The sequence below is a fragment of the Ambystoma mexicanum genome, chromosome 5q, assembly GCF_040938575.1.
Source record: "Ambystoma mexicanum isolate Mex_15411 chromosome 5q, UKY_AmexF1_1, whole genome shotgun sequence".
In the NCBI taxonomy this organism is placed as follows: Eukaryota; Metazoa; Chordata; class Amphibia; order Caudata; family Ambystomatidae; genus Ambystoma; species Ambystoma mexicanum.
Genome location: NC_090933.1, coordinates 26,647,581 through 26,674,754, shown reverse-complemented (window position 1 = coordinate 26,674,754; position 27,174 = coordinate 26,647,581). Strand labels below are relative to the sequence as shown.

General features: G+C 47.8%; 1 protein-coding gene across 7 annotated transcripts in view; it reads right to left on the bottom strand.

Moving 5' to 3' along the window:
- Positions 1–27,174, bottom strand: part of LOC138497164 (ubiquitin thioesterase otulin-like) — a 1,020,877-nt gene that overhangs the window by 272,339 nt on the left and 721,364 nt on the right. For all 7 annotated transcript variants that reach the window (XM_069620441.1, XM_069620446.1, XM_069620442.1 and 4 more), the window contains exons 8-9: positions 24,893–24,990; positions 24,413–24,556 (exon numbers count right to left, since the gene is read on the bottom strand). In XM_069620441.1, coding sequence (XP_069476542.1) covers positions 24,413–24,556; positions 24,893–24,990 — 242 coding nt within the window. The remainder of the gene's footprint in view (positions 1–24,412; positions 24,557–24,892; positions 24,991–27,174) is intronic.

The window sequence follows — 27,174 nt, the reverse complement described above, 5'->3', positions numbered from 1 at the left end:
CTGTCAGGATCCTGTGAAATAAGAAACCCTACATCAAAAATCATTAATTTCGCATTCTAGGTGGTTTTGGCAACTATCGCTGAGGGAATCCATTATCGCACCATAGTGAAATCTGACCAGCAATAAACTCCACAAGATCAATGTCACCAGAAGTCACATTTTCAAGAGTTTCAACATCATTAAATATATTCAATATACATTGCCGGTTAAGATCGTACAAGGGAAATTTGCCTCCTCTGCATTTCAGAATGAGTGAGTGACAGTTGAGGCCAGGTTTACTCGAGGACTGAGGCAATTTTTTTCCAGCAATTCCAGCAATATTATTAGGTGTTTTGATGTTGTAGACATGCAGCATCTGGGCCAAAGAAGAAGACAGTCTATTCATCTTTATGGGATCTGTTGAGTTCGAAGCCCGTGGAGCAAAGTTGTAATTAATCGTATTAATATTAGAGGGAGCACATCGCAATGCTTGCGGGGGCAGAGACCCATAGGTCAATGCATCAGACATTAGCTCCCTTCGTGTAATGTCCATGGGCACATTCTTTTGTGTTTCAAAAAAGGTGTCAAGAAGGTTCTTCAGCTGTAATGCTATCATGTTGGAAGAATCCAAAAGAGATACTGATTGATCAGGCCTACTTGTACTGTGTAATGAACTCGAACCAGTTGCAACTATAGGTGCAAGTTTGGATTGTAGATACTCATCAACCATCTCTCTCATATGATCTCGGGTAGATATGTGGGTATTTTCCCCATTAGAGGAATTTGTCACAGGAATTTTTGAAGTTAAATATTCATCCATAGATGATTCTATGAAGGCGAAATGAGAGTTGGTGTAAGGAGATTTCCGAGGTATGAGAGACGGGGGAATGGAGGCTGTTGCATCCTGGAATTTTGGCTCATTTGTTGTATGAGTTATGAAATTCAATGTGCTCTGAGCAATACAAACTGATGCATTTATTTATTTGCATTTGTTAAGCGCACATCAGACCGAAGGCATCGTGGCGCTGGTTACAGTGTTTCTTAAACCTAGTTACAAACAGTTGAGCCCTTGGTTACGTTGGGCAATGGTTATGCTTAAATACATGTATATGGTGAATACGTGAGTAGTCAGGTGCACTTGTTAGTTGAAGAGAGCAGTTTTAAGTTGTTTCCGGAAAGAGAGGAGGGATGTTTCTGCTCTGAGGTTGGTGGGCAGAGCGTTCCAGAGCTTTGGTGCCAGGTAGGGGAAGCCTATACCTCCTGCTTTGGATCTATTAATGCGTGGTATGGTGAGACGGTCGCTGTATGTAGTTCTGGTTGGTCTTGTGGACTGGGATCTAGACAGGGTGTCGGATAGGTAAGATGGTGCTGTATGATTGATGCATTTGTGCGTCGTGGTGAGGATTTTGAAAGTAATCCTATCCTTAACTGGGAGCGAATGGACAGCTTTCCTAGCTGTGGCGATGTGCTCTCATTTTGGTATGCCGAGTGCTGCTCTGAGCGCGTTATTTTGGGTGGTTTGGAGCCTTACTAGGTTGTTCTTGGATGTGCCGGCTAGGAGCGCGTTGCAGTAATCTAGTTTAGCTCCAATGGTGGCTCTTGTGATGGATAAGCAGTTATCTTTTGTTAGGAATGGTTTTATTGCATTGATGAGTTTGGTGCTCAGTGCCGAGGCCGAGACTATTGCGCTTACTTGTTTATCCATAGATAGGGTGGCATCTATGTGAACTCCTAGTGTTTTGACTGATGATAGGACTGGGATAGAGCAGTTGTCAATGTTAAAGTTAATGTAAAGTGGGTTGAGGTTGGCGAGGGTGGGCTTCTGGCCTAAGATGAGGATTTCAGTTTTGTCCCCATTCAAGCAGAGGCCGTTAATGGCCATCCAGGCTTGTATGGTGGAGTAGATTAGTTGGAGGGAGGTGGAGTCTTGATGATAGTTACCAGTCATGGGCAGGAGTACCTGTGTGTCGTCAGCGTAATTCGTGTAGGTGATCCCCATAGAGTCCATTTTGTCGAATAGGGGCTTGGTAAAGAGGTTGTATAGCGTTGGGGCCGTGCAAGAGCCTTGAGGAACCCCGCAGTGGATGATAGATGGCGCTGCATGAGCTGTGTTGGAGAAGACTTTCATAGCTCTGCCTTGTAGGAAGGAGGTTACCCATGAGGCAGCGTCTTTGGAAAAGTGTGCTGCATGTGTTACATGGTTGGTGAGAGTGTTGTGATCTACTAGGTCAAATGCTGCAGATAGGTCGAGGAGGAGGAGGAGGAGGAGGAGAGCGGGCTTGCCTTTGTCGAGGATGTTGGTGATTTCGTTTTTTAGGTCTAGAAGGGCAGTTTCAGTTCTGTGTCCCTTACGGAATCCAGATTGCCTTTTACCTAAGATTGCGTTGGATTCCAGGTAGTGTTGGATCTGTATATGGGTGGCTTTGTCAAGTAATTTTAGGAGGAATGGAACTGTGGTTATTGGACGGTAGTTGTTGGGGTTCGCGGGGTCTAGTGTAGGTTTTTTTAGGAGGGGGCGCACCCAGGCCTCTTTGAGGGTATCTGGGACTATGCCTGACCTAAATGATGCGTTAATGAACGCAGTGAGGAGAGGTGCGAGCTGCTCAGCACATTCTTTGATGATTTTTGGGGGGCATATGTCACCCTTGCAAAGTGAGGGTTTGAGATGTTTAAGGATGTTGATGACCTCAGTTATGGAGATTTCGGTGAAAGTGAACTTGGGTATGTTGTTGGCTTTGACACTGTGTTTCATGTGTGCGTGTGAACTTTGCTTGGGTAGGGAGTTGTAGTGGTGTGATATCTTTTTTTGGAGGAGGTTTATTTTTTCTGGCATGGCTGTTTGTATGCCTGTGCACCAGGCCTCGTCCTTGATGATCTCGTCTGGGCAAGTGGGAGGAATGGTTAGTTCTTTAAAGATACAAAATAGCTCTTTAGATTGAGAGTTAGCTGCAGTGATGTGTTGGTTGTAGTCTTCGGATTTAGCTAGGAAGATGGCCTCTTTGTATTTTTTGGCTATAGTTTTGAATATAGCTTTTGTGTTGTTGCAGGGATTGCATTGCCAGTTCTTAAGCGCTTGGCGTTTGTCTGTGCGCATTGTTTGGAGATCCTCTGAGAACCAGGAGTTGGAGTGGAAGGATTTTTTTTCCTTTTTACTTTCTAGGGGGGAGGCAGTGTTGACTGCCTTTGTGATAGAGTCTTTAAATATTTCAGTGAGAGTATTAGGGTCTATGAAAAAGGGGGCTTTAGACAGGGCACGTTAAGTAGTGCGCTGATATTGGCTGCTGTGAGTTTTTTGGCACTTCTAGCTAGAGTAGCCGCAGCTTTGGTGGGCACTCTGCTGCTCGTAGTGCTGGGGATATCGAATAGGATGAGGTTATGGTCTGTCCACGGGAGGCTGGTGTTGGCGGTGATTGATATGTTACAGTTGTGGTCAGAGATCGAATCTAGGGTGCATCCTTTAGCGTGTGTGGGCGCTACGATTCTTTGAGAGAATCCTATGTTGTGGAGGTCCTTGGCTAGAGATAGGGCAGCTTTGTCCTTGGGGTCGTTGAGTCCTAGGTTTAAGTCACCTAAGAGGAGTGATTTAGTGGATTTTTTAATGTTGTTTCCTACGAGGTGGTTAATTTGGCCTTGGAAGTTGGTGGCGGGGCCAGGTGGTCGGTAGATAGTATGAATATTAATAGTACAGTTAGGCGATGGTGCTAGTTTGATAGATAGGATGTCAACATTTCCCTCCTCTAGGTGCGGTATGGTTCTAATGGGTAGGGTTTCTTTGTGTATAAGGGCAACCCCCCCTCCTGTTTTGGTGATTCTGTCTTGTCTGATGATGGCATACCCTGGAGGTAGGGCTAGAGCGATGGCAGGGCCAGACGCTTGGTGAAGCCAGGTCTCGGTAATGGCTAGCATGTCTAGGTCATTGGAGGTTAGTAGGTCATGTACTTCTTTGGCGTGAGCATTGAGAGATCTGACATTGAGGAGAGCGCACTTGTATGGGGTATGGCTGGCGTTCTGTGGTCCTTGGGTAAGAGGGTTTGGTGTAGCGGTGGGGTTAATTGGGGCGCAGGGATTACTGCTGGGTATATTGACTGTAGACTTACTACTGTGATATGGGGTAGTGTTCCTTTGAGAGTGTGATGTATTAGCTTTCATGGTACGTGAACTAAGTCTGTAGTTTCTGAGTGTTATGTGTGCAGTATTGGCCTGGTGTAGGAAGGGAGCTGTGCGGGCTCTGAGTCTGCCTGATCTGAGGTTCGGGTCTGGTGTCAGTGCCTTGAGTTGTAGTGGTGGTGTGGGCGTACGCATATGGTCCATTATATTAGGGTGTCTCTGTGATTGTTGGTTGTGAGAGTGGTGCTCTCTGTTGTTGCTGAGTCGTGTGAACATGAGGATTAGTATCGCACACAATAGGCAGGTGTGGAGGAGCGAGGAGAACATACTGAGCGTGAGTTAGATTGAGGGGCAGACTATCACAGTGCTGGCAGGCTATCACAATGCTGGCGGACTAACACAATGCTGGACTATCACAATGCTGGCGGACTATCACGATGCTGGCGGACTATCACAATGCTGGCGGACTAACACAATGCTGGACTATCACAATGCTGGCGGACTATCACGATGCTGGCGGACTATCACGATGCTGGCGGACTATCACGATGCTGGCGGACTAACACAATGCTGGCAGACTATCACAATGCTGGCAGACTATCACAATGCTGGCGGACTAACACAATGCTGGCGGACTAACACAATGCTTGCAGATTATCACAATGCTGGAGGACTAACACAATGCTGGCAGACTATCACGATGCTGGCAGACTATCACGATGCTGGCAGACTATCACGATGCTGGCGGACTAACACAATTCTGGACTATCACAAAGCTAGCAGGCTATCACAGTGCTGGCTAGGGCAGCGCTAGGCATTAACATTAGCAGGCAGCGGATGTGACTTACGATTGCTCTGCATTCCGTGTGGCAAGACTGTGCGCATTGGGGATTCGAGACATTGGTTATGAGAGGTAAAGGATTCTTTGAGCTATGGGCAACGGAACTAGCCAAAGCGTTAACAAGTTTGGTTAATGGGCAGTAATGCAAATTTTGAGCTAGAACAGGTACAACTTTCTCAACAGCAACTTCTTGTAAACTCGGGTGATGTTCTTAATGGTATTGGACTCAAAGACACAGCTTTAAAGAAAGTTGCAATAGAGTTTTTGGGTATCTTGGAAACAGCCATATTTTTAGATTTCTTAATCAAAGATTGGCGTGGAGGGGGTTTCTTTTTCATTTGTCTTTTGCCTTGTCGGACAGTAAGTGATGAGTCAGGACAAGGCCGTGTAGGCTGACACGAAACTTCCAAGTCAAGAACCACCTGGCTTGTCTGATTGACAATCTCTTGAGGTGAAACCTCTTGATCAGCAGAAATGCTCACCCACGACGTGTCGCCTAATCGGGGTTCAGGACTCCGAGTCACAGCATCAATCGGTCGAATGATGTCAGGAAAGGCGGACACAATGGGGTAAGTATCAGGTTCATCCGGAATGGTAATCGGAACCAAGAGAGGCCAGGAAATTGGATTGGGATGTGAATTATTTTAGAGTCGCAAGCCACTCATGTATAGAATGAATCTGAAGGTTCTGATTAGAGACTTTTTCATCCAGCCGTTCTAGTAATTTAAAAACACTCAAGATAATAGTATTAATGGCTGCGAGAGTGATTTCTAGCATCGTAGGCGACATTGACGAAGGAGTCTGGTTAGGCAACTCCCTAGAACGTTGGCACAGCGTCATCTGTACATATTGCGAAATATATTCAGATGCACTGCTGATTGAGGAAATATCATTTGCTTGTTGGACAGTATCATTGCAGATAGAGATGGGAGAGACACACTGCCTCGCATGAATAGAGATATTATCCTCATTCAGGGACTCGTGGGACTCATGGGTCTCACGAATTACATGTAAGTTGTTTGATGGACATATTAGAGGTTGAATAACATTCACATTTTTTGGAGCATCAACAGCAAGCAAGGTCGCATCAGAAAGCAAATGAGGCATTGAGACTGTATTATGATAGTGAATATGATTAAAAACAGAATGATGTGAGCGCTCGGGGGCACAAAGTGGAGGTCGCGAGAAGCCTGACATCCTACCAAAAGGTAGAGGCAGATTGCTGGATAGGTGCATTTTATGACCATCAGTACTCCCAGATCTGCTCACTTGAGTAGAATCATTTAATGAATTCATACTATTACCGCTCGGTGTTAGCAGATTGGATGTATGCGTTCTGCACATTGCGTGCAGAGTGCTTGTGGCTGCCATCTTAGATGAAATAAAAGCATGATCAGGCATGCTCGATTTTAAAGAGTACAGATGGTTAAACATAAGCGTCTGTATTTGGAGACGTTTCAAACTCGAGTGAGATTATCTTAAATTAAGCAAAACAAAACAACAAAATTAAAAGCAAAACACAATGATAAACACTTTTTTACAACCTTATTGATTAATGGATAAATCAGGAAATAACAGCTGTGCCAGGCAAAGCAGGAAAAGCGGTACTTAGCTAAGGTACTTTGCTCAGGCTACGCGCACACGGGTGCACGGGCGACCACGTATTTGTGCAGGCAGAATCAAGTCCGGCCCTATTGTCGGCGTTGCTGAAGACTTAGAAAAAGTTCACACTGCAAGCAAATAAACATAAATCAATGAGTCCTTTGTCACCAAACGGACACTTGTAGAACGTAGACAGAAGCAGGAAAACTTCAATACCTCAGCCGGTCACTGCAGCAACGTAGATTAGGTCCAAGTCAGCCAAACCAAACCACAACACAGCGTCTCGGGAAAGCGGGCAAAGCGGTACTTAGCTAAGGTACTTCGCTCAGGGTGAGTGCGCGCAGGCAAGCACGTATTTGTGCAGGCAGAATCAAGTCAGGCCCTATTGTGGGCGTTGCTGAAGACTTAGAAAAAGTTCACACTCAGCCGGTCACTGCAGCAACGTAGATTAGGTCCAAGTCAGCCAAGCCAAACCACAACACGGCGTCTCGGGAAAGCGGGCAATGCAGTACTTCGCTAAGGTACTTCGCTTAGGGTGCGCGCGGTCTCTCGTCGCCGGGGCCATGGAAGGGTTCTTCATGAGGGAGAATCCCTCGTCCCAAATGTCATGAAGGAGTGGGACCGAAAGGACAGTCTTCCTCTTCGCCTCGCGGCACTGATATATGAAACCCCCTTTCTTCTTCTCCTCAGGAACAAGCTGGAAGAGATACAAAGCCCAGGAGATCATCGCGTGAAACGAGCCTATCTCATCAGGCGGAAAAGATCTGGGAAATGGCCATGGGAGGTCCCCCAACCTGCCGTCGTCGTCCGTGCCAGTGTCCGTTGTCACTGTGTCAGGATCCGTCTCATCCATCGGGGAGGCGAAGGGTGGCAAGGAGGGTGAACCTTCCTCCTCTTGGCCGGTGATTCCCCCGTCGGCACCAGCGCCGCAGGTGGGGCCGCCGGTGTAACAAGCATCATAGTCTGGATTTCTGCGACCAGAGTATGCAAAGCTGAGAGAAAGTCCACCGAGATGTCTCATGGTGGCCGCTGAGGCAGCTGTGGCTACAGAGGCGGAGGTGAAACCGGAGTCTGAGGCGTAGGATGGCCCGCCCAGGCCCTCAACGACCTGTTGTTCCTTATCTGTCTCCTCGTCGTCATCGCCTGAATCCTCGCTGTAGGGCGCACTCCCGATGTTCATCCCCTCATGGATGGTCTGGAGGCAGGTAAGCTCCTCCTCTGAGGAGATATCCGTGCCCTGGAGAACCACTGCCACCCCTTCTCTGCGACCAGAGGGGACGGTTTTGGGGAAATGACTGGCATCATCTTCTCCGGTGTCTTCTCTATGGGCTGAAAAGAGGACTCCCTCCTGGGCGGTAGGGACACTTTCACCTTCGGGGTTGCGTCCTGCAGATCCACCACGGCGACCTCGATGGCCTTCTCGTTAGGGGGGAGGGTCAGTGCCCTGATTCCCCCTTGGCCTTCTCCGGCAGGCCGGTCTTGGGCTTCTCCTTGAGTTTGCCCGGATGGTCCGACTTCCTCTTGGGCAAAGATCCCGAGCGTTGGCTAGTGATCGAAGCCACTGGAGACGCTGTACTCGCCCTGGCCGCCGAGGAGCCTGTCCGTTGACTGTGGACTTGCAGTACTTAGCCTTTTGTTCGACCCCTGTGGGAGGGGCACCCTCAAAGGTCTTAGATGACCGCTCAGCTTTCTTGGAAGCAGGGGAGACATGCTGCTGGGACCCACCCAGAGCAGGGGGCCTTGGCCTAAAGCCATTCATTGAGCCGCCTATGCCCATCCTTCAGCGTGCAGGGCACCATCTCCTGACAAAACGTAGTCTTCCTCCATGTGCGTTGGGTCTGGGTACAGGAAGTAGATGCACTGGGAATGTCTGTCGTCCGAGAAGACATTCCACAAGCCACAGTCAAAACAAATCTTGAAAAGGGGGGCCGGGGTCGAATCCTTCTTCTCCTCCGACATGTCCACGCGGCATAGGCCCTGACAAATCTTCTGGAATCCTCCACGAAGAAACTCGACGAAATTCGCCCTTGAGGGGCACTGAAGAATCCGAAAAACGGGTCCCCATTAATCGCAAGTTAGATCAATGGAGCACAAGGCTCGATTGACCGAAAAATAGAGCAAAATTCTTCCAAAAAGCAGAAAAACACAGTAAAAGCTTAAGACCTAAGCACGAGGACTCCCAACACTTGAACGTACGGTAAAAATCTGAACATGGCTGCCAGAGGATGGGCTTAGGTAGAGGGCAGTCATTGTCTGGGGGCAGTATGACCCAAAGCTCAGTGATTGGTTGTAAGGAGAAAGACAGTTCAGAAATGAAACAAACTGATTTTTTCTTTACCGAGGATTCCCAGCCTGACGACGGAGGATATTCATGAGCATGTGAATCCATGCCAGACCCCATGCTGGAGAAAGTTTGTTTTGAAATTGCTATACCCAACTTGTGGCCCATGTAAGCTACAAAAAGTTGATCATCGTGTCTGTTAGGGAGAATTCTCAGAAATGTGCTAATTCCTCTTTACCTTAGAGACCCCCGGCACTTTTTCTGGACTTTAGGACTTTTTCATTTTTTACCTGGAGAGAGTGAGACCTTTTCCCACTTTCTCATGTATTTTTCTGTGATTTGGACTCTGTGTTTCTTGTGACATTGGAGTCTGACAAACTCCATAGGCATCATCTTTGCATTGTGACACACAGCACCTTCAGTGTAGTGCCACAGGGAAGTCTTTCAGATTTCCCAAAGGTTTAAATACCTTCTCTTGGATAAACTGTTTCCATGAGCAGTGAAGTGAAATTGACTTTACTTACATTTTGTAACTTAGTATCCCCTTTGTCTAGTTTCTCATGTAACAATTTTATGCTACCGTTTCTACAATTAATGGCTCGTGGCAGTGGTTTACTTTTTACTACCATTGTGTGTTTTTACCGCAGGCTGCAACTGCAGTCTTGGTAAAGCACCCATGGGTGCCCATTTTGTCAAAATGGCCCCGGTTTTCTGTTTTCACCATTTCTTGCTGGAAAGGTCCTTCTTGAGATTTACTCTGCGCGCCAAACCAGGTTTGGTCCCTTTGTTTGTTGTGTCTTTGACGGGATTCACTAGTTAAGCCCACCTCTGGCTCCAGTATGTCTGGCAGGGGCAGGAAGGGAGGGAGGTGCCCACAACTCCCTGTGCTTAATCCCCTTGGTTGCAGGAATGAACCCAAAGGTGATTGGCCGGCTGGCTGTCCGGCAAGGACAGCCACCCTGTTGTGTGATTGACAGCTAAGCTGATATGAATGGGAGAAACCTGCATAAATGGCAAGGCTCTTTGGCTTGGAAGGCAGAGTCGACCACTGGACGAAGGAATCCAAAGAAGAACTTGGAAGAGACGCCTGCTGCAACTACTGGACCGTTGGTTTGCCCGGTGAAACCATGCTGATGTGCTGAAGCTGCGAATTTGTTTCCACAAGAAAAGCAATGCAAGGACGACTTCTCCCCTTGAGTTGGTGGGACCAATCACATCCAAAGTGAACTGGTCTGGACATCCTCTCGGAGCTTGGTGTACTTCCTTGCTGCTGCAGGAACCGAAGTGCCAGGGAGAGGAACACCAGATTGGAGTGCATCACTTTTAAGACGGACCTGTGCTGAAGGAAGATCCACCGGCCTCCCTTGAAGCAGGGTTGACCAAGCCTGTGACACCTCAAAAGAGTGCTAGACCCCAGATGCGAGGAAAGTCAAGAGTGGTATCCATGAGACCACTGTGGTGCTAGTTGCTGAGACGCGAGGAGCTGAGACCGTGAAGTGCTGCTGATAGAAGTTTGTCATTTTCTGTCGCCGATCGTCCCGTTGTGTTGCAGGAGTCCCCAGAAGTCCCCTCTCTTGTCCCCACGATGGAAGCACAGGAACAAAAGGATCTGCAGAGCCACACAGGAGTAGAAGCCAGCTGGAACCATTTCTTCCAACCAAAGGTACTGTACAGTCTAAGACAGGGGTGCACAACTGATTTTGACAGAGGGCCGAAAGTACCTTACATGAGGGCTATAGTGGGCCGAAAAGTAAAAGTGGGCGGGGCGGTAGGCGGGACATGTCAGGAGGCTTTTTCAACCCCCAATTTGTATTAAACACATGGAAAAAGATGTTTTTGAGGGGTAACGATTTTTATTGCATTTCAAACTTACATTTTGTACTACACATTTTCCATTGCTATCATTTATTTCGATTTAGTTATTGTATATCGTCTATTTAATTAAATTATATATATTTTATTGACCCTTGATTGGACATTCCGTTATTTTGGACTGCTATAGTTTGCTGTTTGGGTTACCCAAGAGGAGTATGGCCTTCGTTGAGTCAGGTTTCCTCAAAAAAGCAAAGGATGTACATCTCCTAACTGTGCCTGTTTTAGCTTTATTATTGAGTTCACTCTTGGAGTGCAACACTATGCCCCATGGCTCCCATCCCCAACCAAACACTATGCCCCATGGTCCCCTCACCCCCAACCAAACACTATGCCCCATGGCTCCCATCCCCAACCAAACACTATGCCCCATGGCCCCCTCACCCCCAACCAAACACTATGCCCCATGGGCCCCCTCACCCCCAACCAAACACTATGCCCCATGGCCCCCACCCCAACCAAACACTATGCCCCATGGCCCCCACCCCCAACCAAACACTATGCCCCCTGTCCCTCACCCCCAACCAAACACTATGCCCCATGGCCCCCTCACCCCCCTAACCCCCAACCAAACACTATGCCCCATGGGCCCCTCACCCCCAACCAAACACTATGCCCCCTGTCCCTCACCCACCAAGCAAACACTATGCCCCCTGTCCTTCACCCACCAACCAAACACTATGCCCCCTATCCCTCACCCCCAACCAAACACTATGCCCCATGGCCCCCTCACCCAAACCAAACACTATGCCCCATGGCCCCCTCACCCCCAACCAAACACTATACCCCAAACACACTCTCAAGCATGCACCCATACAGACCCAAACCCCCGCCCCCAACGCAGCACACACATTCTCAAGCATGAACCCATACAGACCCGAACCCCCCGCCCCCAACGCAGCACACACATTCTCAAGCATGCACCCATACAGACCCGAACCCCCACCCCCCAACTCAGCACACACACATGCACCCATACAGACCCGAACCCCCCACCCCCCAACTCAGCACACACACACATGCACCCTTACAGACCCGGACCCCCACCCCCCAACTCAGCACACACACATGCACCCATACAGACCCGAACCCCCCACCCCCCAACTCAGCACACACACATGCACCCATACAGACCTGAACCCCCACCCCCCAAATCAGCACACACAGACCCGAACCCCCCCAACCCCAACTCAGCACACACACAAACATGCACCCATACAGACCCGAAGCCCCACCCCCCCAACTCAGCACACAAAAAACATTCAAATCAAAACATTCATACACATCAGACACACCCCCCACCCCCGCATCTCAACATACACACAAAATACATTCAAATACAAACATTCACACACATCAGACACACCCCCCACCTCCGCATCTCAACATACACACAAAATACATTCAAATCAAAACATTCATACACATCCGACACCCCCCCACCCCCGCATCTCAACATACACATAAAATGCATTCAAATTCCAACATTCATACACATCCGACACCCCCCCACCCCCGCATCTCAACATACACATAAAATGCATTCAAATTCCAACATTCATACACATCCGACACCCACCCCCGCATCTCAACACACACACAAAATACATTCAAATTCCAACATTCATACACATCCGACACCCCCCCACCCCCGCATCTCAACATATCAACATACACATAAAATGCATTCAAATTCCAACATTCATACACATCCGACACCCCCCCACCCCCGCATCTCAACATATCAACATACACATAAAATGCATTCAAATTCCAACATTCATACACATCCGACACCCCCCCACCCCCGCATCTCAACATACACATAAAATGCATTCAAATTCCAACATTCATACACATCCGACACCCCCCCACCCCCGCATCTCAACACACACACAAAATGCATTCAAATTCCAACATTCATACACATCCGACACCCATCCCCGCATCTCAACACACACACAAAATACATTCAAATTCCAACATTCATACACATCCGACACCCATCCCCGCATCTCAACACACACACAAAATACATTCAAATTCCAACATTCATACACATCCGACACCCACCCCCGCATCTCAACACACACACAAAATACATTCAAATTCCAACATTCATACACATCCGACACCCATCCCCGCATCTCAACACACACACAAAATACATTCAAATTCCAACATTCATACACATCCGACACCCCCCCCCATATCGCAACATACACACACAAACAAAGTAAAACAGACCCGACACACAAACGCAAACAGACCACTTACCGGAGACGTGCTGGAAGGCAGGTAAGCGGCAGGTAAGCAGGAAAGCTGGAATCGCACTACGGCTGGCGTGGTCCAAGGCTGAAATGCCTTCCGGCATCAAGCCTTATGGACCACGCCAGCCGTAGAGCTGGCCCTCCATTGGGTCAGCACACACACACTACGTGGCTCGTAGGAGCAACGTGGTGCATGTGTGCTGAGCCAATGACGGCCAGTGTTTTGTCCGGCCCGGAAGACAACAAAGACTTTCCTAATGGAGGGCGGCGCGGGCCGCCCTCCATTAGGAAAGTCTTTGTGCCTCGCCGGACAAAAGAGCATGGCGGGCCGCAACTGGCCCGCGGGCCGTATGTTGTGCACCCATGGTCTAAGAGAACTTACTTCTTGTTGTTGTAGCCTTATTTGATCTCAGTTGAGACTTGTCTTGGTTACTCCTGTAGACTTGCTTGCATCTTCAACTTCTCACAAGCCTCCCAGCTTGTGGCCCTACATTGATTCTACTTTTTCTACAAAGACTTCTAAAACATTGTGCAAGACTTTTACTGACCTGCAAGAAGTGCTTCAGCTCACCTAGACTTATCCTCAATTGACATTGGCTGGCCTGGCTCCCTGGAGGACTATTCTTCCCTCTGATTGTGTGTTCTGCTTTCCTTCCAGGAAAGGGTTAACTTACTTTGCATTGGGGGTTCAAAAGTACTTACCTGCTTAAGAATAATTGTGTGATCCCTTGTTTTATTCTAATAACCCTTTTCTTTGACATACTCCTAAATATTGCTCTAAATGCAACAGTGATATATTAATGTCCACAGTGTCCTAGCTATTCAAGTCACATGAGTGTGTAGGATGTGTATGTGCCATCCCCAATGGGTGACTTCTGATTAAGAGAAACTAATAGTGTGTATTTTGGAGTGTATTTGTGGGTCACTATTATATTGCCCCTTCCGAAGAAAGCTTATTCAAACTGACTGTTAAATTAATAATTGTGTAATCAAGAAACCTTGAGTGGAAGTGTTTATTTGGATCATTGTCACAGTGAATCTCTGTGTAACTCCCCTACTGCTCCCATTGACCCCTCTTGATATAAGCCTGGCTGCTCAGCCACACTACCAACCTGTGTAGTTCAGACTTATATCAAAGGTTGGGTCTCTCTCTCTCTCTCTCTCGTCCAGAAGGTCCGGGTACCACGTCCTCATGGCCCAATCCGGACCAATTAGGATCATGGATTTCCTGAACCTCCTGATGACTTGAGGAATAACGGGGACTGGAGGAAACGCGTACAGGAGTGGAAACTCCCAGTACACTACGAACGCGTCTCCTAGAGCACCTCTTAGGGGAAATTCCCTTGAGCAATACCGTTCGCACTTCCGGTTGACACCGGTCACAAATAGATCCACTTGAGGGGTTCCCCAAAGGGTGAAGATCTCTTGACGGACTTCCTGAGCAAGTTACCATTCGTGGGAGACTGTGCTGTGTCTGTTCAGAACTTCCGCCGTTGTGTTCTCCTCTCCGGATAGGTGAACTCTCTTGTTGAGGTAGTACATGGCCACCGCAGAAAGGCCTTCAGAGCTAGTCTGATTGTTCTCGGCTCCAACAGGTTGATATGCAGTTTGGACTCCCAAGGAGACCATCGAATGCTGATTGTCAGGTCGTTTGTATGTGTTACCCACCCTGTGAGTGAGGCATCCGTTACTACCTAAATCTCTGGCCATGGTTGCCAAAAAGGTTCTCCCTTCAAAATGTTGCCCTTGCAGGCCCACCACAGGAGATCCTGAGCGACTCTGCTTGGAACCTGAAGGAGATCGGACATCCTGCCCGAGAATTGAGACCATTGAGTCCTGAGAGCCCACTGGAGAGATCTCATTCTCTGGCACCAGAAAAATGCAGGATGCCATGAGGCCGAGCAACCTCAGAAAGCTGAAGGCTGGGAAACGCTGGGCACTTTGGAATTTGGTGACCATCTGCAGAATATCTTGAGCCCTCACCACTGGTGGTGAGACTTTTCCTAGGGATGCATCTAGGACTGCTCCAATGAATAGGAACTTTTGAGACAGTATCATGTGAGACTTCTTGAAGTTGAGGGAGAAGCCCAGAGTGACAGGTGGAGCTGAGATGTTCCAGGGCCTGTTCGGGGGGAACGTGCCCTGATCTGCCAATCATCCAGGTAGGGGTGGACATGAATCCCCCCTCTCCTGAGACTCGCCGCCACCGCCATTAACTTGGTGAAAACCCTCGGGCGGAGGTTAGCCCAAATGGCAGAACTCAAAACTGATAATGAGAACTGCCAATGGTGAACCCCAGGTACCTTCTGTGCGTGTGATGGATTGGCACATGAAAGTAAGCATCCTGAAGGTCCAATAATACCATCCAGTTCTGAAGCTGGAGGGCCTGAAGGATCTGAGAAAGGGTAACCATCTTGAACTTGTCCTTCCTGAGGAACTTGTTCAAGTCTCTTAAGTCCAAGATGGGTCTCAGTCCTGTGTCCTTTTTTGGAATTAGAAAATACGGGGAATACCAACCCTTATTCCTCTGCGCTACAGGCACTGGTTCTATAGCACCTTTCTCCAGCAGGGTTAGTATTTCCTGCATAAGGAGCGGATCTGGAACTTTGAAAGAGATGTTCCCCGGTGGATGACTTTGAGGCTTTTTTTAGAAAGGGAAGGCTGTAACCCTGGGCAATTGTTTCCAATGCCCATGCATCTGAAGTAATGCCTCACCATTCTTTCAGATGCAGCGAGAGTCTGCCTCCCACTGGAGTCTTGTGAACTAAGACCTCGGAGAGGTTTTGAGGCGGCTGGGGCAGTGGCTGCTGGTAAAGCAGCCGCTGCCTGGGCAGTTCTAGTACCTCTTACCCGTCCACCACAGGGGAATCTTTTCAGACCTCTTGATTGGACATTCCTCTCCCCCGTTCCAAATGAGGAGTAAAAGTGAAAGAACCTACCCCTCTAAGGTGTGCCGGTGCGGTGGTTTTGCATCTGTCTAATAGCAGCACCAAGGGACTTTGATGCCGCTTTAGAAGTCTGTAATTTCTCTATGCTCTCGTCAGCCTTGCTACCAAATAACTGTGTGCCATCTAATCTGGATTGTACATCTGGAGCAAAACCAGATTTTCTTAACCAGGCAAATCTGCGCACAACTGTACTAGCTGCTATGGACCTGCTGATGCTGTCAGCAGTGTCGAGATCTGTCTGGAGGGATTTGCACATTGCATCTTTCCCATCCTTGACTAGATTTAAAAATCCGTCCCTTTCCACCCCTTCGGGGATATGATCAGCCGGTATTGCTACACATTCCCAAATAGTGTGAGTGAATCTGGCCAACGTACACATAGCATTTGCTGACTTTAGGGCCATACTTCTCGTAGAGAAAAACCTCTTGGCCCAAGCGTCCTAACGCTCGTCATCTCTGCCTGGGGAATAGTTGGGTATGCATTCTGTTTTGAGGTTGATGTGGCAGTTTGTACCACTAAACATTCGGGAGTGGGATGTTTTGTGAAGTAACTGGGGTCAATACTGGACGCCCTGTATTTTGATGTTAATTTTTTTATTTACTGCTGGAATCAATTCCGCCGTCTCCCAATTAGTACTCGCTCTCCTTTGCAATGCCACATGAAAAGGAAGAATAGGGGCCTCCTGGGGTCCCTTATCTAGGATGTCAGTTAGATCATCCTGTTCGTATATTGGTGTTGGTCTTTTCCACCCCATATACTCTACAACCCTGGACATTAACTGTCTATAAGACCCTTCAGCATGGTCAGTAGGGTATGGTCTCCCAAACTCTAATTCTGGGGACGTATCTAGTTCACTTGCATTCTTAGGGACTTCTGTATGTTTTTCTAGCCTTGATTTCTCTGATGTCAAAGGCTCAGGGACCCCAGGTGTTCCATGTTGGAGACCAAAAGGTTGTGAATCATCTGAAGAATGTTCTGCTTCCTCATAAATTGAAGAAAGTGACTCAAAAAAGTCCTTTCTTGGTAAAGGTGTATATATATTTTCTGTGACCCTCGATTGCATCGATGGTGGCGCTGAAATCTTCGACAGTCAAGGGCTTCGACACCTTCGACGTCATAAACTTGTCTGACGCTTCGGCGTCGAGGACCTGTCACGGTCCGATGAGGAGTCTTTCGGTGCTGAAGGCGTCAACGACTTCTATTTATCTCGACTCGATGGATTCGTCGACCGCTTTCGAGGAGACTTTTCTTTGCCTTCTGGGCCCGAAGGCGCACAGTTTTTGCCCTTATCTTTTTTTCTTGGAGAGTTTTTCGACCTAGGCATGGCTTTCATGATTTTGAGGGGGTCAAAATCCAAAAAATGTGCATCATTTTAACTCTGAACTTCTCCCACTCAGCTAGAGAGGCTGATTTCATTGGGCATTTAACCCGTTCTAGGAAGGACGACAAAGACGGCAACCTATAGTGCCTTTTCCTTGAGCGTCGTGAAGATGACGAGTGGTGAGAACCGCTGCGTGATCTCGACCTCTGTCTATACGAGGAGAAACATTTCTCGACTCGTCTGAAGACACTTTTTTGACGGGGTCGAAGGGAATTTTTACCTATCTGCCACTAATTTTCCTCTCCGCTCTTTCAGGGCTTTTGCCCTCATCGATAGGCAGGCCTTAGCAGTCGAAGGTAGCGTGAGAGGAACCGAGGCACCACAGACACACACCCGATGGGGGTCCATAAGGGACATCTTTGCCCCACAATCTTGGCACTTAAACCCTGATCTCGAAGTCGAAGGCGCTGATGATGATGCATTTTCTCAATAGTATACTCGAAGATTCTCGATAGGGAACCGAAGCGTACTGTATCTGAAGCGATAACTTTCAGGGAAAAACGGAACTGAAGCCGACGGTCGCTGCGGCACGTTTCATACCATCGATGACATCGACATCGAGACCTCCGTGGGACATCAAGTAGACAGGCATCGACGAGCAGCACCCTCTGCTGGAAAAGATTTCCAATGCAGCTGAAGCTGGATATGGAAATATCATAAAATGAGGAATACGTGTGAGGACACAATCCATTCAAAATGAGAATTCTCCCCAACACACCTACATGCCAGAAATAGTACTGGCAGAGACACTTTTTCGATAAAAAAAGAAAAAAAGCACAAATCAGGAAAAGTAGCACCAAACTGAAATGCCCGACCCACTAAAGGGGATAAGGCCTTCAGAGATTAGAGGAAGGGTTAGTTGGGTGAATAAGCAGGATACCAGAAGTGTGAGCTGACTGAAATAGCTGCAGTGGTAGCTGCATTGTGGTAAGGGGAGCATCAGAAGGGAATAGTTTCTTACCTGTAACTCCATTTCTCCATCATTGGCATCTTTCATAGATTCACATGCTTAGAATATTCCCCGTCGACAGACTGGGAACCCTCGGGACACTATTAAAGCCGTTTCCCATAGGAAAACTTCCGACACTTTTGTGTCCTATCTACGTCGTTTTCGGGGCCGCCTACGCATGCCCCACTAGGACGTAGCGGTATAAATTCCCCACCCCCGTGGCTCCCTTCAGATTTCAACCCCTCCAAAGCAGAATGGGGTGAAAACCTAGTTATACAAATACATTGCATTCCGGGGAGGCCGGCGGGCGCATGTGAATCCATGAAAGATACCAATGCTGGAGAAATGGAGTTACAGGTAAGAAACTATTCCCTTCTCCAGCATTGGATCTTTCATGGATTCACATCCAACACCCTCCTAAGCATACATATACATAACCATGCTTGCATATAACTGCAAACGTATAAATACACAAATGTACATGCACATATCAATATCTATATATACATACGCTAAAATAAGTACAGACCTTTCATGAAAAGGGCTTACCTTATTGAAACAGATGGCACAAGACTGCTCTTCCCATTTGTACATCGTCCGCATGCTGCCGTTCGAGGCAGTAATGGCAGGTAAACGTGTGAGGCACTGACCATGCTGCCGCCTGGCAAATGTCTGCCAGAGGGATTCCTGCCCACAACGCCGTCGAAGACGAAGTTGACCTCGTGGAATGAGCTCTTAGACGCCCTTGTAGCGGTTTTCCCACTTTGGAATGACAAAAGTCAATCATTGACGAGACCCATCGAGCCAGTCCCTGCTTTGAAATTGCTTTTCCTCTCGTCGACGGATCATATGCAATGAAGAGTTGCTGCGTAGATCTAAGTTGTTGAGTCCGATGAAGATAACATTTTAGAGCTCTCTTCACGTCCAAGGTATGGAGGGCTTTTTTCGCAGCCGATGAGGGGGTCGCTAAAAAGGCAGGCAGGACAATGGACGAGTGTTTATGATAAGCAGTAGGAACCTTTGGGATGAAACGAGTATTAGTTGACAGAACCACTTTGTCTTTAAAGAACCTTAGGTACGGCGGGTCTAGGACCAATGCTTGCAATTCTGAGAGCCGCCTAGCTGATGTTATAGCTATTAGAAAAGTCAACTTCCATGATAAGAACTTCATCGACAATGTGGCCATTGGTTCAAAGGGTGCTTTCATTAACCCTGCTAGCACCACATTAAGACTCCACGTTGGTGGAAAGCGTTTAATCGGCGGGAATGTTCGGAACAGACCCCTCATGAAGTGTTTCACCAGCCTGTCACTAAACAAGGGAGACGACTGCCTCTTCCTCGTGAACCCAGAGATGGCCGCCAGGTGTACTTTTATTGATGAAAAAAATAACCCGCTCTTCGCCAGGTATAGCAGATACGGTAAAAGTTGCTCCGGAGTTACCCTTAGAGGTTGCACTCCCGGCTGCCCTTGACACCACGTACAGAACCTTCTCCACTTACATGCGTATGACTTGTTGGTGGAAGGGGCCCGTGCTGCCTGCAGGATTCTCCGACAATCCGACTAAATGCTCAAGGCACCAAATTCCGAAAAGTCAGGAGCCAAGCTGTGAGATTGAGACTGTCTGGATTGTGATGCCACACTGTCCCTTCGTACCGGGACAGGAGATTTGGAACCTCCGGAAACGTTATCGGTTGTTCTATTGACAGGTGAAGCAGGTCGGAAAACCACAGCTGCCTCGGCCAACACGATGCCACTAGGATGACCCGGCACCTGTACCTGCGTATCCACTGCAGAGTTCTCCGTATAAGAGGGAACGGGGGGAAGGCGTAGAGGAACTTGTCGTTCCACGGGAAGGAGAACGCTTCCCCCAGAGAACCTTCCTGTCGCCACCTGCTGGCGTACATCTCGCACTTCTTGTTCCCCTTCGTTGCGAAGAGATCCAGCGGAGGCTGCCCCCATTTCCCGAAGACCTTCGACAACTGAACGCTGTCTATCTCCCAATCGTGTATTTGGTCCATTTTTCTGCTGAGTGAGTCCGCTTGCTCGTTCCTTACTCCAGGGAGATGATGAGGTACGATGGATATACCGTGTTTCAGAGCCCAATGCCACACCTTCTGAGCCTCAATGGAAAGGGTTCTGGACCGCGTGCCCCCTTGCTTCCTTAAGTAAAACATTGCCGTTGTGTTGTCTGTCAATATTCTCACTATTGACCCTCTGATGTGCGGCAGGAAAGACTTCAAGGCCCAGCGCACTGCTCTCAGTTCCAGAACGTTGATGTGCAGGAGTGACTCCCTCCGGGAACATCAACCTTGCGTTTGTAGAGTGCCCATGTGTGCTCCCCAGCCTGTCAGGAATGCGTCCGTCACTATGGTTAGCCAAAACTCTGGCTCCTGTAGGGGTACCCCTCTGGATAGATTCTGAAAGCTCTGCCACCACTGAAGAGCTAGCAGGAGCTCGTCATCGTCGACGGTCAACTTGTCTGACCAGAGCCCTTGGGCCTGCGTCCACCGGTCCGCCAGGAACTCTTGAACCGGCCTCATGAACAGGCGGCAGTTGCCCACTATAGGAATGCAGGACGCCATAGCGCCCAGAATCGACACATATTTTCTCACTGATAGTCTGGTATTGATTCTCAGCCGACTTGCCAATCGATTGAGTTTGGTGATTCTGTCGAGGGATGGCTTCACTAACCCTGACTGGGTCTCGAATTGCGCGCCCAGGAACACCAAGCTTCTCGACGGCGATTTCTCAAAGTTTACCGCAAACCCCAGCCGTTGTAAAAGTTGCATGATGGCCTGCAAACTTGTGTGAGTCGACATAGGGGAGGACCCCCTCAACAAACAGTCGTCGAGATACGGGTACACATGATGACCTTGCCTTCTCAGCCAGGCTGCCACTGGGGCCAAACATTTCGTGAACGTTCTGGGAGAGGATTTCAGCCCAAAGGGAAGTACTGTGAACTGGTAGTGAGTCCGTCCTACCACAAACCTTAGGAACTATCTGTGTCGCCGACGCATTGGTATGTGGAAGTACGCGTCCTGCAGGTCCAGAGACGCCAGAAAATCCCCTTCCTGAACTGATCGGATCACTTCCTGGAGAGTGAGCATCTTGAATTGTAGGCTTTTCAACGTCTTGTTGAGAATGGGACGCCATTTTCCGTTTGGTTTTTTCACCACGAAGTATCGGGAATAAACCCCTTGACCCTTCTGCGATGACGGAACCAATTCTATAGCTCCTTTTTGTAGCATAAGTGCTGCTTCCGGCTGCAGCCCGCTCAGATGGGGTTGAGCTACAACGCCGGTGGAATGTGCAGAGGGTTGCTTTTGAACTGCAGGGAATGTCCGTACCTTACTGTGTCCAACACCCACTGATCTGTTGTTATTTGCTCCCATTCGTCGATGCAGTACGATACTCTGCCTCCCAGAACGTTCCGATGCCCGTCATTGCTGGTCCTTGGTCTGCTTCTCTCTCGTCGACGACGAGTAACCTGCTCTTTTCCTGGAGGTTTGGTTGTCCTGGCGTTGTTTTGCCGCTTGAGAAGCCCGTCTGTATCCCTGGGAGGGGTACACCGGCCTACTGAAGGATCTGTCTCTCTATGCCGAGAATCTGGAGTTTCCCGATGCTCCCCTAAAGGGACGAAAATACCTGAAACTTCGACCACTCTGGAGGGCACCCAAAGAACGCGCTGTGTCAGAGTCCTCCTTCATGCCCTTCAGGGCCTCGTCCACCTTCTTGCCGAACAGAAGGTCTCCCTCAAAAGGCATATCCAGCACCTTGTATTGCACCTCTGGTCTAAAGTTGGTGCATTTAAGCCATGCTAGCCTTCGTAGAACCACCCCGTTCACCTATTTACACCCCGATTCCGCAAGGTCCACCACAATGTTTATAGCATGATTGGAGGCCTCTTCACCTTCCCGGACGAGTAACATCGCCGCCTTCCTATGTTCTTCCGGAAGATGCTCCAGCATAGGTGCCAGCCGGTGCCACATCTCTCTGTCATATCTGGCTACTATAGCCAGAGAGTTGGCCGCTTTCACTGTGGTTGCTCCTACCGACAGCACTCTTTTTTGCCAAAGGCATCCTGTCTTCTGGCCTCATTTTCCGGGGGGGTCGTGCACTTGCGCTGGGCCCTCGCCTTTCTCGCCGCCGCCGCTGACACCACCGAGTCAGGGGCTGGTTGGGAGGACAGACACTTGGGGGTAGCTTCTGGGGCCTTAAATTTCTTCTTTAGGTGACCTTTTATTGACGGTTCGAGAAAGGGTGACGCATGGTCTCTAACACCTCCTGCCACACATGATCCAGGATGGGTACCGAGAACACCAACCTTCTTCTCTTTCCCATGTGGTCGAAAAGAAAACAGTCCTTTCTCTCCTCTTCCTGGGCCAACCCGAATTCTGTATACGCTTTGGCCATCATGGCGTGAAATGACCCAATGTCGTCCGGCGGAGACGGCTGAGCCAGGCTTCTTGGGGTTTCTAACTCTGCCTCAGACTCCCAGGTTGGATCCCTGGAGGGGGATAGTGAGACATCCGATAGGGTCCTCCTGTCCGAGTCCGAATCTAGCAGTTCTCCCTCCTCGTGGCGTGCAGCTGAGAGGACTTCATCCGCTGGCACTGTTGTGGGGATTGACGGAGTTGGCCGACGAGACGGGCCTGGTTCGTCGATGGTCGACCTGGCCGGAGTTGCTTGAGGTAGCCTCTCGTCCATTGACTTCAACAAGGTCTGTAACGTGGATAAAACTTCCAGCGATAAGAGTGACTGCGGATTAAGAAGAGGGGTAAACCCCGGAATGCTGGCTCCCCCGGAGAGAGACTTGCTAATTCCTCGTAACCCGAGGTCTGCAGGGCCAGCTACTCTCACATCCTCATCTCCCGAGGACACCGACAAGGCCGCCTCTTGCTGCAACAGGGTCTCCGGCAAAACCGGGTCGAATACTTCTGGTCGCCAGGCCTCTTGCGGAATCTCCGTCGACTAGGCTAAAGCTGGCCACGGCGTCGTCGTCACCACCTGCGGTCCAAGAATGGTTGAGACCATTTTTGTCAATGGTAGAGAAGGGGTCGTCGACTGCCCTGCCGTCGATGATGGTGGTGGTGGTCGTGTAGGTCCCTGAGGCGTTCCCGCCTTTTCTGAACTTGACCCACGCTTCTCTGCTTATTGACTCACGGTCGATCTATGGTGATCGCCCGAGGAGGATTTCGACCTTTCTTTTCTGTCTTTCTTCGTCGAAGATGAGGATGACAAGGCTTTCTTCGACGAGGACTCCTTAGAATGGCTTCTTGATGACTCTTTCTCCGCCGGTCGTGGTTTCTTCACCGGGGGTTACGACGATGTCGAGCAGCGCGAGCCCCTGAAGATTTTGACGCTGAGCCCATGCTACGTGTGGAGCCTACCTCCGAAGGCGGGTATGCCCCCGCTCCATCATTTAATCACACCACTAGCCGCCGACTTCGATCTTTAAGAGTTTTTTGGGAGAAGCCCTTACATATGTCACACTTGTCTGCCGAATGATGAGGGTGTAGACAATATATGCAATCCATATGCCCGTCCCCCTCATACACTTTCTTCAAACCGCACGTAGCGCACAGGCGGAACAGCGCGTTCCCAGACATCAGGACAAAACTCCAACAGCACAACCTTGACAAAATAGTAGACTACGCGAAGGTGATCCCACTACTTTGGAGGCGGTTGAAATCTGAAGGGTGCCACGGGGTGGGGCATTTATGCCGCTACGTCCTAGTGGGGCATGCGTAGGCGGCCCCGCAAACGACGTAGATAGGACACAAAAGTGTCGTAAGTTTTCCTATGGGAAACGGCTTTATAAGTGTACCGAGGGTTCCCAGTCTGTCGACGGGGAATATTCTAAGAATGTGAATCCATGAAAGATCCAATGCTGGAGAAAATCTGGACCCTTAAAACAACACTTCCCTACGGAGAAGAAAACAAAATCAGGAGAGGGTAAAAGGGCTAGTAGCACCTACACTAAGAGGCTTCACCACCTAATTGGGCACAGGAATTCACATATTAGAGTAAACCAGCAGCTGAGAGTGACTTGCATGACCGTTGACACAAATCCCAAAGTTTGCATTAAATAAATGATTTCTATTCTTTTTTTGTAGTGTGCAACAAAGCATCATAACATCGATCTTACAATGTTGTGAGATTGGGTTTAAACAATACATACCTCAATGAAATCTGGATTCATAAGCCATGCAGGAAGTTCAGCTGTTTGGCTCATGGCCTGGTATAGAAGTGCCCTCAGTGCACAGTAGTTATCACCTCTCACTCTCCGGATAGAAGTAAAATCATGAGATACTGCTTCGTAACCCTGTGGTAACAAAGAAAACAAAGAGGGTTGATGTAAAACCACAGAGAATTTAACTTGCCCCTTTATAGAAAAACAATAAAAGATCTAAAAAACAAACCATTGCTCATACTATCCCAGAATATACTGTGTTCTAAAACAATTCACCTATTTACTACATCTTCTATAATTACATCTTTCCCCTCAAACTTCTCTTTCAACTGCTGTTGAATTCAAAGGTTTACATTATCCTGTACCAAATTGAAGAACACTGCAAATCCAATTCGAAAGCCCCTTTGAACTTGGTACAAGTAATTTGTTTAATATGAGAATTGCAACATTGTGTAACATGTACCCCACCTTCTTCATTAGTTCTGCTACTACTGTTTTTCCTCTCCACTCTTTATGGCAGTATTGCATAATATCCATTTCCGGCGCCAGCCCCAACTTAGTTAATTCTAAAGGAAATGAAGAAACATGATTGTTGATCAATAACCAAATGCAAGTTGGTGACTATTTTGAGTAGTTATAAAACATGCAATAACGGAATAATGGTTTAAGAAAAAAAGTGATAACATTTTATCCCATGCCTTCATATGGCTGCCTGTTCAAAAGCAACTTAAACAAATAGATCTTATAATGAGAGATGATATAATGTTTTACATTCTTTTTTTACAAAAGGGACAAAATATTACAATGGTAAACATTCTTGGGACTCGAGTTGTAAAGTATGTCAGTAGTTAGATTTTTTTTAATTGTGTTTGGTTTAAATAAACAAACCTTAGACATATACATCAAACATCCCATATTACAGTAAAATAACCATCAAATTAAACGACAGAAAATACAATACCTCAAGAAAACATTTCTCAATAAAATGCAATCAAACAGGTTACAGAACACACATTCACAAATCTGCTGGCACCAATCGATAAAGATACTTGCTTAACTGATAAAATACACGACCAGACGTTCGCTTGGGAAATAACATTCAGATCATGCATAGAAAGAGCATCCTATTCAGGAACATTATAAAATAGTTGTTAATTATACTATACTTTTTTTCCTCCCTGCAACAATGATAGAAAAGGGCATAGGAATGTATGGAGTCTTTTGTATTACACCGATCATTTTTCCAGATGGCCTTTTTGGCTGTGAAATGGGTTAATAACAGGGAATTGGAGGTTACATTTAGTTTATTCAATGCCAGTTCACACTTATTGACACAAGAGTTTAGCAACATACACTTCTTATTAGCAAGAAGTGGTTTAAGATCTCCTAGCATAGAATTATCTGAAAAAGTCAAAATCTTTCTATAAAATGAAATGTGTTTCAATAGAATGATGTCTTAAAGTTCAAATCTCAGACCAGCCATGGGAACACATTTAGGTAAATATCATTTTTCCAAATTAGACCTTCCAATTTCTGCCAGAATACCCCAATTCTGACTGTATTGAAACTGTATCATTCCACAACCATATAAAAATAATGATACTATTATAGCTTTATAGTTAAGTACTGGTAGTAATGAGCATAACACATAGATCACATTGGGTTTTTTTAAATCTGTGTGGCGATCATAAAACAACAAGCGCATAATCTTGTTTAATTCCTGCCGAGGACTCCTATAAATAACAAAGCCCAAATAAACCAATTGTTCTATGGCCTGTACTATGACTATTTCATTACCAGTTGACATTAGCTCTTTTCCTGCCCTGAGAGAACATGATGATCCAAGATGTTTAACTATTTATCTTAAAGCCACTACAAGGCAGGACTTCTGTGACTATTCGGCAGATCATTAGAACCAAGCCTTCTACGAAGAACAACAACCTGCTGAAGACACAAAAACAATCTCTGCAGCTGACCGGCATCAACTCCAGTGTTGCCCCGGTGGAGCCCTGCTCCTCTGTCTGATATCAAGAAGAACCTCATTGGTGCTTTGACCCATTGAGCAGTGGGAACAACCAGTTCTTGACCCCCTGATCGAAGATACATGCCTTCTGTGCACTCAGAGGTGTACCCAGCCCAACCAGTGGACTGACCAGCTCTCTCCTGTGCTAACCTGCTGCAGCAGAACCATGGAACTTTGCAGATCTCCAGCTTGTGCCACAAGTCACCTGCTCCTGAATATTTAGCCATCTCACACCAAGGGAAGCTGTGCTGGGCCTGCTTGTGTGTTTGCCACCGTGTGATCTCCTGTCGCTGCCTGATGTTGGAACATACCTTCAATACTGTGACGCGTCATGAGGTGGTCTGACCTGCGAAGGTCTTCATCTTTCCTCATTTGGGTCTTCTACTGGAAGCTGTCTGGAACCAATTCATGTGCACTGCGACTGACAGAAACTAAAACTAAAGCTGAAAGTGACCCTTCGGCCTTCCTCAACCAGACCAAGCATAGATGATTGTGTCATCAACGGATTCCAGGACATGTACAATACTCGCTGGAAGAATGAGGCATGGAGTAAGTTAACAAAACTATTTCTGTCCCCCCCTGTTCTCCATTGGGTTACATGGGCATAACATCCAGGCCCTACTCACTGTGATCTGTCTTTTTGTGGTGAAACTTGGGTTAAGGATCCTTCCCTTAGCCTATCTAGTGAATTGGATGGAGTGGAGTACTTACCTGAACTTCTATCTAA